At 38.4% G+C, this 12,610-nt stretch overlaps 1 protein-coding gene across 1 annotated transcript; it reads left to right on the forward strand.

Annotated features, from left to right (window-relative positions):
- Window positions 1-463: 463 nt before the first annotated feature.
- Window positions 464-6,063, forward strand: LOC103465980 (putative oxidoreductase YjmC; the record flags this gene model as incomplete). The annotated part of the gene is given in 10 exon segments (XM_081608488.1): window positions 464-601; window positions 603-942; window positions 1,104-1,169; window positions 1,250-1,323; window positions 1,522-1,641; window positions 1,862-1,985; window positions 3,018-3,136; window positions 4,213-4,308; window positions 4,555-4,665; window positions 4,883-6,063. Coding segments are annotated over 10 exon segments (1,254 nt in total), but the record flags the coding sequence as incomplete, so codon positions are not given.
- Window positions 6,064-12,610: the final 6,547 nt, after the last annotated feature.

The raw sequence follows: 12,610 nt of genomic DNA on the forward strand, positions 1-12,610 counted from the left end.
TAATTTGTAACTCTTGTTAAAGACCATCCATCATTTTGTTTGCAGTTCAGAATTGTTCTCCCCTCTATAATTACTCATCAGATGAAATCCATTGAAGTTGAAAGTGAAGCAGAGCCACGAGGTTCCTTTTTCACAGCTGCACCCAAAGCGAGCGTAAAGACAGCCGACGTGTCTTGGTCTGTATTAGAAACGCGGCGCCGCGCAGTGGTGCGATGCGGCGCGATGCGGCGTGATGCGATGCGGCACGATGCGATGCGGCGTGATGCGATGCGATGCGTTGCACTCGCTGACCCCCCTCTGTTGCATTTAAGCTTCGTTCTGGAGTGTATCACCACTGTGTTACTTTGTATTTCTGTTCCTCTTTGTTTCTCATGTTCCATGCTCCACAAATTTTATTGTAATTCTTTAATTAAAACAACAACAAAAAAAATGCCAACACAGAGCAGAGAAGTGAGCGTTTTCCTGTTTTCTACCCCCATGCAGATGCATGATTAGCCAGCAGGAGGTGCAAAGCTTCATTGAGAGGTGCCTAACAACCGTGGGCGCCAAACCCCATCATGCTAGCAGCCTAGCCGAGGTGCTGGTGACCGCAGACTGCAGGGGGGCACTATAGCCACGGGCTCAACAGGATGGGTCAGTCGATGTGGAAGCTTGTAAATATCCACCCTTCAGTGTCCATAACGGCAGCTTGTCGTTATGTTGTACCGTTTGACGTCTGCTGGGTAATAATCCCTGCCCAAAATGTGCTGACAGATATGAACCTGAAGGACATACAGACAGGAGTGTGTGCAGTGGAGGGCGAGCCCGTGGTGGAGAAGGAGAGCGCAGCCACAGCGCTGGTGGACGGGAACAACCTGCTGGGCCCAGTCGTGGGAAACTTCTGCATGAATCTGGCTATTAGGAAGGCCAAAGAGGTCAGCATTGGCTGGGTGGTGGCGCATGGTGGGTCCCTCATGTTCTCTGGTTTTAATAGAGGCTGGGAAACAGAGTCAGGTTAGCCATGTTGAATTGCAGACATATCTTAATAGGTGATTAGGGAAGAAAGGCAGGCAAAGAAAACAATAATAAACGGATGATAAACTTATGTCACTCTGCTCTCAAAGGCTCTAACCATTTTGGAAATGCTGGTTATTATTCAATGCAAGCCCTGAAAGAAAACATGATCGAGAGTGAGACTTCCCTCTCTCCATTAAAACTTTTTAATTTTATAACCGACACAAGTGAAGTATGTCTTCAGTCGTCTCAATAGTATTTATGTCGTTTCTCCAGGGTATGTCATTTACCAACACCTCCCCCTTGGTGGCCCTCCTGCGAGGTAAAGAGGTAAGAATGTCATGTAATCCGCAGAATAAACCCATATGTGATGCTTCTGGACGTCAGCAATTCCCAACTGAGAGGCTTTTTCCTTCTTTAGTCCCTGCATTTCCTAAAGCCTTAACACAATATAGAATGCATGTCCTAGATTTGTACATTCTCTTACATATAATTCTTGGAAAAACAATGTGAAACTGCACCCTGTAGCGCACGTTGGGCACCAACCCGCTGAGCGTGGCGCCTCCCGCCGAACACGGAGACAGCTTTGTCCTGGACACGGCCACTTCTGCGGTAGCGCTCGGAAAGGTGAGAGCTGGACTTATTTTGGTTTGTTGAAAAAGAGAGCAGCACATTAGTACTGAAAAACCTCGTTTTGAAGAGAATCCCAGCTTAGTTAGTCGACCTTTTGATACAATTAACGTTTATTCATATACCCGTTAGTCGTCCGGTTAATGTCAAACTAGGCGTCGCATTTAAAATCAAATCAACAGCGTTAAATATGCGTAAAGTCTTCGTTCTCACCTGGTTGAGGTAATGCGCATACAAGTGGAGCTGAGGCGATCCGATCCCTGATGGATGGGGCTGTGACCCGAAGGGACACGTAACAACGGACCCAACGAGTGTTCTGACCGGAGGAGGACTGGTCCCCATCGGTGGCAGTGAAGCCACAGGTTGGAGAATATGATAGAAATGAACATCAACATTAATTTGACTTTAATCTTTCTCCAATTCCCCAATTCTATAAACAGTAAATTATTATTCAGTGAATATAAATTGTTCATTTGGATGCATCTGATCTACAATTTAGTATCATGCAAATTAGAAACAGATGCAGTTGGGCGTAATGTGTGTCGATTATTTTCTGGATGCTTCTGTTGCTGAAATTGGGCTTTGAAACTGAATTACATCTCATGAACATGAACAACCATTGCATGTTTATCATCAAAGTATTTACAATCAAATCTAACACTGTAATATCACAAACTGAACAAAATCACCACCGGGCGTAGTTCACACTCCGACCACCAGATGGCAGAAAAGTCCTTCCAATGTGACATTTGAGTCTTGCTCCTTAGCTTGATTAAGACCACAAATTGTTTGAGGCGGATTCAAATGAACAATAAAACAATATTAAGATATGAAGTACTCTAACCTAGAACCAAAGCAGAAGGTTCTAGGTATTGTAGACATTGTTTTTCTACACTCTCACTTACAGGGTTCAGCTTTGTTTCCCTGCCTTTCCTTTAGGTTCTTAAACAGTTACTGGTTTAATAATTTACACTGCAAAATGTTATATATATATATATATATATATATATATATAAAATAGTTGTTTTTTGTTTAAATCAAACACACAAGCCCTGATGTGTTGATGGCACTAAGGGTTAATTAAATCTAGTCTCACAAATGTGCATCTTGGCATAAATTCAATAAATATCTTTACTTTTAGAAATTAGGATAAAATTTTGATATAAAAAATGGGCTGTATTATCCATCCCTTGTCTATTGTAACTTATGATTAGTTTATTTCTCAGTTTTGTTCAGAAAGCTACACGACAAAGAATCACCTCTCCAAATCTTAGTCCCAGGTTTCGTTTACCTTTTACTTTTTGAATCCATGAAATGGATCCTAAAAGGGAACGAACCTGTTAGAGAGCATAATGGTGGAGTTATATTTATTGTGGCTCATTTGTTGATAGCAGGTGGCTACAAAGGTTACCGTCTTGGGATGATGGTGGAGGTCTTCTGGGGGATCCTGGCTGGAGCCCAGTACAGCAAATACGTCCGCACATGGAAGGTCACCGACTGCGTCGCCAACCTGGTACGTCCATGCTGTTTTTATCCGTTTTCACTTTTGACTTTGAAATATAGAAACATACAAGTCAGTATGTTTCATTCCTCTGTTTGTTGATAACCGAGGCACCAACTAGTTTTCTTCAGTGCCGTTTGTAAAATCCTCTTTAAAGAATAAACAGCAGACCGAGTGCTGCTGAGGTCTGAAGGTCATTTTTAGCAAAAACAAAAGTGGTAAAACACAGTACAGCACATGGAGAAGCTCTTATAACAGGGACTATGTTGTATCATTTGGTAGTTATAAATCGATTGTGGGGTTCCTCTAGGATTTGTTCTGAGCCCACTTAAATTTAACATGATTGATTTCTCCCATATCAAATGATTGAAAACTACGTCTGCTTCCATATTTATGCTGATAAAGCAGCTTTTTATTTGTGTCGTCGCCTGACCTTAGTCCATGAGTCTGTCTCTCTGTAACACCAGTGAGTGGATGAGTCAGAATTTCCTCCAGTTTATTGCAAATAGGTTAGAAGTTTGGTCTGAGGAAAGCAAGGACAGAAAGAAGCACTCTGTTTTAAACTTTAACAACCACCAATCTTAAAACGCCGCCATGAAAATGAGTTTCCTGTTGAAATGGGACATAGAAAAACTATAAAGCTGTCTTTAGTGGTCTCTGTTAAAGAAAAAAAACAAAAAAACAAACGAGGCAGCTCCTCCATGATGCTGCTGTCAGAGTCCTGGTATATCTTCAAAATGGTGGTGTTAGGCCAAAGTTAATTACTGATTTGATTTGGCTACTTGTTCAGTGTTTCCAGGACCAGAACTAAACAAGACAGCATTTAGTTGCTATGCCTTTTGCTCTGAACTGACAGCATTTTTTTTCTCAGTCTGACTAATGAACTGTTTGTCTATTTGAAGAATGAATTGAAAGACAAAATTTGCATTTAAATAAAAATTAAATTACAATTTAATTTTTAAAGTTGTCTTTCAGTAATTGATATGTCTATGCAATGTGCTTTAGATACTAGGATCTGTATTATTTTTTGCATCAGTGAAAAAGGGAGTCTGTACTATCTTCATAATTTGTCCCGTTTTGGATTTCAGGGTCAGTGTTTTGTTGCAATCAACCCGGAAAACTTTGCTCCCGGATTCAACGAGAGAATGTCGGATCTGCTCTCCATCCAGAGAGACCAGGACCCTGTGAGTACGCAACGCTTTGAAAGAAAACAGCAGTAGCACTTTAGGTATCTTAGCTTATGTTTTGTTTAATAACCCAGAAAACAGACTCCTAAGCCTCTTAAGAATTTGCTTTAAGTTGTAAAATGCAGCCAGAGGCAGCAGCATATGTAAATGTAATTTTTTGTGTGTGGATTGAATAGGAGAAGAGATTTCCTTCTTTTCTCTCCAACTTTTTATTTTTTTTTTGTTTTGTTTTTTTTGCTGCAGGCTGAGCCGGGCTCGCCTGTTTTGGCTCCTGGAGACCCGGAGAGGTTGAACATGAAGAAGTGTGAGGAGATAGGGGGAATACCCTACCACATCAACGTTGTCGAGTACATAGTAAGGGCTGAAAAATGTCCGACATTAAGCAGGTTTTTCTTTTACGCATTTCTTTCTTAGAAATGTAAGATCATGTAAGCTAAATACATGTCGAGCATTAAACATTATGTTCCACCCCGACAGTTAAAAAGCTCTGCTAACCTACGGCGGCTTTAATTGAATGCGTTTTGATTCCTAGAGCAAGCTGCTGACTTTACCTTTGCATTTGACTCTGCAGAACGATTATGTGAAGAAAATCGGCGTCAGCCAGCTGCTGCCATGTGACAAGGTCGTCTCCGTTTAGACGGTCAACCATGGATCTGTTGCTTCTACTCACTTTAACGCCAACGGAAGGAAACTTTATAGGAACAGGGTGACATTTTTAAAGCTACAAAGTCAAAAATTAACAGCAATTATCAGTCTCAAGTTATTGAGACTGATAGAGGAAAAAATAGGGGTTCATTTTTTCAGTCATATTTTCATCATGTTGGTCCATTTAGAAATGTCAGTTTCAAACTAGAAAAATAATTAGCAAGCTAAATATTTAGCCTAAAATAAAATATATAGCTAGCATGCTAAATATTTAGTTAGCAAGTTCAATATTTGGTTTCACACTAAATATTTAGTTTGCTAATTAAATACTTCGCTTACCTAGTTAAGTATTTAGCTTACTTAAACTCTTAGCTAGTTAAGCGAAGTGTTTATAAATATGAATAACCTGAGGTTTGAAAATCAGACCTCCTATTTTTTCAGGCTAAATGACTCAGATAATTGTTGTTAATTTTTAACTACGTAAACTCCATATGTAGGGAGATTGGATTGGTACAAAATGTATATTTTGACATAAATACTTAAGTTATTATCGTACTAATCTTGCTATATTATCCCTTTGTAATGTAATTAGTCGGTTCAACTTCCACGGTGTAGCTGTATGTAACAACGTCTACTGACTCAGTTGTGCAGAGCTTTTTGTGTGGACTTTGCATTTCCTCCTAGTCTATTTATAGGTTTTGTCCTACTGCCCAAACACATGTTGTGTTGACTGGATTTAACAGTTTGAAGGTCCGTTGCTGTTGTTTGCCGTTTGACACTAGAAGAATCAGAAAATTAATTCACGGATAAATAGAAATGGGCAAATTTCAAAAAGTTGTAACGTAAACCTATAAGATATGAGGGAAAAATAAAATTTTTCAAGGAGAGGAGGAGATACAAATTTAAAAGTAAGCATCTAACGATCACACAGTTAATCTCAGATTATAGCTCTGTAGTTTTGGTGTTGAATGTGAGTTAAGATTACGCATTTATTATTAACTGAGCCAGTCATTTCCTGTTATGGAAACATTTTAGTCTTATTGAAAATATTCAGGAACTACTCTACTAGGGTGCATAAAATTATATAGTACAGATAAATGTGTTAATTCAATGGCAGGATGTTCTGCTTTTTTTAAGTTTATGTCACTTACAGACTGTAAACATCTTGTACAAACTTTAAAATAAAAACGTTTCTAAGTATTTGGGTTTTCACTCATCATTTCCCAAAACGTCCCCTTGGTGACTAAGAAATATTATCATTGAAAAATTACAAAAGTTGAGATGTTTAATCTAACATTCATTAAATGTTTCATTACAGTTTTAATGTAGCTGCATGTAAAATATAATGTCTGACATGTTGAACTTTTCCACAAAGTTGTGGAAAAGATCAAGAACAAACTTCAATGTTTCTTATTGCCATATCACGTTAAAGGCCAACATAAACCCATGCATGACTTAAGAAAAAGAAAAACGATCATGGTTTTCAAAATTCAACCTTGAAAAGTGAAACATACATTTTGTTGTTCATGAAAAAAATACATACTGAGGGATAAAAGAGTGAAGAAGGCCTGAATACAAAGCACTCGAAACCAGATTTTTATATCTACAAATGTTTTGAAAGCAGTGGATTATTTTTATTTCACATAATAATCAGGCATTATTTTTCATTGTTCAGTCACATATAGTTACAATAGGAAAAAAAAAAGAATTGGACCGCTTTTCATTAGAAAAATAAAATTATTTAAATAGAAGATCTCACAAAATAATTTTTCAAAAGTTAATTTCACTTTTAAAAAAACATTTTTATCTGTTTTGTCATGAAAAAATTTGTTTTATCTTTCAAACTTGCTTGAAAAGTTCCTAACTTTATCTTTTAGCTTGTTTATGTTTACTTTAATCATAATTTTGGATCATAACTACAACTTTATTTTAAAAATTACTTATAGGTGAGAAATATTTGGACAATGTGTGCATGCTGAAAACAAAAGGTTTAATCATTTCATCTGAATTTATGTGGTAGGTGGAAACTCTCTTGGGAATAAATCATCCTTTCAAGTTCAAATTCAAATGTTTTTATCTTTACTCCATCATAATCATAAATTGTTTGCAACGTTGTTTTTTTTAATTCCAGTATAGATTATCGTCGGTTTACAGATAAAAAGCTAGTTGATACCTTCACAAACTGGCCTCCAGAACCATGAAGGAGAAGGTGGACTCCACCTTCACAGATGTCTAGATTAGGACCTTAATCTGCCATGCAAAAAGTTCTGGCACTGTATTCTGGACCCTGGATGTCCAGTTCACACTCCACTGGTTGCAAACAAAAGAGGAGAAATCAACAAATCAATGGACTTTAAATCCCACCAGGGGAGGGAAAGGAGGTGGGGACAGAGTGCTGTGGGAGTGGGACCAGTGAGTTTTGGACTAGTGAGTGGGGTGGGGGGCAGATGGGCAAATTAAGAAGCCAGTTCAAACAGTTGTTGTATGAGGCAGACTTAAGAGGTGTGTGTGTGTGTGTGTGTAGAGGGGTGGATGTTTGGATGGATGGATGCTGGGGGTCTAATCTGCCCTGGCCTTGGCCTGGTGCCCTTCTGCGGATTAAACGGGGCCCCTAAGAGCCCAGGGAGCACCGCCGCTGGCTGGGATTAAGCAGATTCTAACAGGTGTTTTCTTTTGTGACACTAAGGGGGGACCAGTCCATCACTCGCTCAAAAGATCAAATCATGAAGTCGGTGGTGTGTCGATGCCGACAAGGCAGACATATTTGTGTATGAATTGGATAATGTTTAGTTTGTGCTTTATTAACCTTATAAGACCTAAGTTTCAAATGTCCGCCTGGGTATTTTTGCTTATTTTAATTGTACACAGTTCTTCAAAATGTCCTGTGAGTAAATATATATTGCCCATTTATCCATAACAACTGGAACTTTAAATATTTAGCAAGTTATTTTCACAATTTACCGTCTATTAAAACACTATTTCATCAGATTACTTTCACTCCCTGCTACGGCGGGGGTGAATTTACCAGTAATAACCCGATATCGGCTGGAAAGCGCAACGTCTCCCCTTTAGAAACTGTTTGAATTTGCAAGATAGCACAACTTGTGGTGGAATTACGGTATTGCAAATTTGGCTGGATCGTCGGCAATCCGTTCAGTCTGGAAGGGTTAAAAGAGAACCGGTGAGTACCTTAAGAAACGGGATCAGAAGTTAATAAGATGTAGGCAAGTAAGTAAAACATCCACAACAAATGATTTGCATCCATTATGCTTAAGTGATGTGTTGAGTATTTTAGGAGAATGTATTCATTTCTAGAGAACTTTTCAAAATATAGGATGCTTTTTTCATCCAATACAAAGACAACACTTAGATTTTTACACAATGTTGTAGGTTAATGTCTTGCATAACATTACTCGGAATGATTTTATTTGGAACGTGTCTGTTTGTGATTTGATAAGAGAAAAATAAGAGCCACAGAGTCACAGATTTCTGCTCAACATTGGTGTAAATTAGTGAGCTTTGCAAGATCACCGGACTTTAGGAACGTGTGGATCTGCATGTCATCAGCATAGCATTGACAAGGCGGTTACATTTTTTGCATGAGGTGATCCAAGAAATTTATACAGACAAAGAAAAGGTCCAAGCACTGGATCTTGCATCACACCATCCAGCTGTGCCAGGAGAAATTGTTTGAACCAGTTCAAAAGAAGAAGAATCTCGGGAATTTTTTCTAATAGTTAAAGCATGAAAGTTTCACCACAATCTACATGCCGTTGGTAAATTGGGGAAAGTTTGTCTTTAGTACAGCTTTGATGAAAACCTGAGGGCAATACCCACCTTAACAATGAATTTCTGTTTGCAAAGTGGAGGAAAGCAAAGACGCTGTTGCAGAAGAGCAGCACTTTCCCATTATATACGACAAGCGTGGATCAGAAATTCTCCTTTTAGGTCTTGAGAAGTAGAAATGTAGTTTTAAAGCACAGAATCCTTCTACCTGTGAAGCAACACCTCAGAGAGATGTGAAAACGCTCCTCGTAATCTCCGTTGGGGAGTGGATGTGCGTACATGTACGTGTAACGACAGACAGGAGGGAGGAGAGTGGGGAGAGCTCCAAAAGCCTCTGCTGCTCTCATGCTGAGTCTTTAATGAAGTGAAACGGCTGCCCGGTCAGTTCCTCCCAGCTGTTGTCCCCACAAAGCCAAGATATTTGCCCTTGGCTCTTTGTCCCCGCTCGGGCTGCCGTACCTCCAAATGACCCGCAGGAACACGTTGAAATAAAAGCAACGCATCTGCTGCGCTGTTGACTCCAACTGCTCAGGAATGCAACCATGTCTCCATCTGTTGACCCCCGGATCAGGACCGAAGCCGGTACCAGTAGGTGTTGAAGAAAAATCACGGACTGGCTGCCGTTTAAAGCCAAAGACGAGAGAATACTATACAGTCAAAAAGCATCATGTTTGTCTCATCGCATGTTCCAAAGCAATAACTTTAAGTCCAATTTTTATCTATCTTGAAATTATTTGAACAATAAGTTTCCTCCTCGCAGAAAATAGAATGAAGATGTTATAAAATGGCTACCTTAGATAAAGCTGCCATTTATCTCAGAGAAAAATAGGAATTCATTTTTAGGCCCCCCTCCCTACCGTTATTAGAACAATGGTTTAAATTCACAGAAACTTTTGCAAATTGTCAAGTAAAATGTTAATGTTTTTACAGCAACAATATATTTGTATACACCAAATGTATTTGTTAAAACTACAAATGGTGGTAACAACAAAAAAAATATTGAAATAGAACAAAACAAGTCTGCCAATATGACATTCTAACATTGGTAAAACAAAATGTTTCAGTTGTTTTTGAAAATATAAGTCACTTTACTGCCTAATGCTGCACTTTCTACATGAGCGGGTTTGGTTAGTTGTGGTTCGTTTTCATTTTGCTATGCAATTTTTTGTGGACTTAACAGATTGTTAATGTAATCCAGCTGTGATTTCAACCACTGTATGTTAATTTACATATTTACAGTTGCCAGAGTTTTCCTGTGAAAATGTTTGACAGTGTATAGAAGAGGCACTCTCAAACCAAACTTCAGCATATGCTGAAATCACAGAAACTTAGTTTGTGCCTTTCTGAGTGAGATAGTTTGAACATATAGTAGCTACTTCTGTTTGTCCCTACATTGCATCATCTTAAATCGTATGTTTCTGCCTGAAGCTTCCCCTCATGCAGTCAAGCTAAAATGACAACCAAATGAAATTCAATCAGCACAAAACACCTCTTCCGTCTTGGGGGTCACCTTGTGTGACAGATTTGATCTGTCCTGTGTGGTCTGCACACGCCCTGGAACAGCGGAGGAGCGCCTCAGCCCACCACCTACACCCACGTGTCAACAGAGAGCTGAGCTGCTGGCCTCTGTCTCAGTGTGAGGTCTTAACGACACGTTGAAGGTTGTCCTGTGTTTCCATCCTGGAATGATTTACTGTCTCTCTGAATGCTGAATGTTCACTAAATGAGCCGTTTTCACTGTTATGTATTTCTGAATGGAGCACAGTGGAGCAGATGAAGAAGATGGATTAAGATATTTACTCACCTCAAAATGCTACAGCGCTTCTACTGGTGATTTTTTTCAGTTCTGAACATTTTACAAATTAAAAAGTTTAACATGTTTACATGTATAAACATGTTTTTTTTACACCCTTCAAATGACCCTCATCTACAGTTTCTGTATTCGCATTCACATTGCCTAAATAAATATACAACATAAAACAGTCCAGTGGTAAAGTTTTAAGTTTACAACAACACAAATCAATAACCAAATTTAAAAGAGTAAGATTTGGATAAAATATTGTCGATATTTCAAAGGATGTGGGGGAAAATATAAAAAAAGAGGGACAGGGTATTGCATCTGTTTTGAACATCAGATTAATCTCCACCAAAATGTCTGATAAATTAATTTAATTAATTAATGTAATTGCCAGTTAAAGGTGACTTTTAACAGTTTAGAGTATTCTGAAATAATTTAAAATATATATATATATATATATTTTGTTGTTGTTTTTATAACCATTTCATAACATGTCAGTGATTTATTATACATAAAATAATTGTTGAAGTCATTACTTAACAATATCACAGATGTTTTAAAACCTTTTAAAATTACACAAAATTATTTCAGCATTTTAAAAAAATATATACATTTTCTTTACTGCAGTTTATCATCCCATAATGAGGCGTCCTTTTAAAATTATTTCTAAATTACTTAAACACTTTAACACCTAATGAATGTTTGCTACATACATGTATATTTTATCTATATTTAAATTATTGCGCCACGTTATAGTCACAGTGAACGCTTCTGGACTTTCATCGTTTTACAGGCATGCGTTTCATGATGTCGCTGGACTCCAGTGCTGACGAGGTTAAATGCTTCCACTGGTGCTTCCTGTGAACAGTCATCCACCGTGGAGATTTTCTCACCTTTCTCAGGAAGTGGAGTCTGAAGCGTCACAGAGCAGCGCAGCACCGGGACCTCATGCCACACACTGGGATCTGTGTGTGGGGTCGACAGGATCCCACTGTGTGGCGTCCAAACGTTTTCCAACCTGTCAAGTTAAAAATAATCGTGGGACACAAACGTTTTATCTCTTTTGCTATGAACAATGCAAAAACAGTTCTGAATGCAAAACTTAACACTTAATGAAACCTACTGACCTGATTTCGTATTACATGTATTCCAGGCTAGGAGAACATGACACAAAGATTTTTTTTTTTAACCTTCTCATTCAGACAAACAGTAAAAGTTACTGTTTGTTTGTGGGGCTACGTCAGGGTATCCAAACTTTCTGCACAAAGGGCCAAAATCACCAAGGTGAAAGTATTCAAGGACCAACATTTTCCTTTCTTCCTCCCTTAAAAACCCAAAAATATCATAAAGAATTATTTATCTTTCTCCTGCACAACAATAAATAAAACCTGGAACGTTTCAGCACTTACAGTCACTTAACAGTTTGGACTCATTATTTTACAATTTGAAAGTCTATAAAATGATTGGTATGCCCAAGTCGCTTGATGATTTTATGAGATAAAAATAAGCAAAAAAAAAATCTCTGTGTTGTATTTAACATTTTCAGTAAGAAAATATAAACTTTGCAGTCTAAAAAAAAAAATTACAAAAAGTGCTGGAAGACCATGTTTGTGCCATTCCTGAACAGCAATCAGGGGCCACAGAAAATTCATCCAAGGGCCATGAATTTCCCCCGGGCCGCACTTTGGATCAAATTAAAATGAAAGCAAAACGTGGTCAATAAACGATTAGTGATTTGTGTTGTTGTTTTTGTTTTCTATTTTAAGACCATTTTAGTTTACCCGCATCTTTCTTTTTTCTTGATAAATAAATTAACAGTTTGGTAAAAATAAGTTAGTAATTCTTTAACGGTGGACAAGGGCCACATTCTAAGAGCCACAAATGGCCCCAAGAATGGCTCCTTGGACACCGAAAGCAGCCATTAAAATAATTATGGAAGACTTTGACTTCTTCCATTGCTCTGCAGGTTGTTCTCCGTCATCGATGAGCGAATGGTTGGTGGACGGAGAGCCGTCCTCCGTTTGTTAACCAGCTGGTGATCAGTTCCTCTTCCTCTGAGCTCCAAATTGA

Source organism: Poecilia reticulata, chromosome 6 (genome assembly GCF_904066995.2).
Source record: "Poecilia reticulata chromosome 6, P_reticulata-male-v2, whole genome shotgun sequence".
Classification (NCBI taxonomy): Eukaryota; Metazoa; Chordata; class Actinopteri; order Cyprinodontiformes; family Poeciliidae; genus Poecilia; species Poecilia reticulata.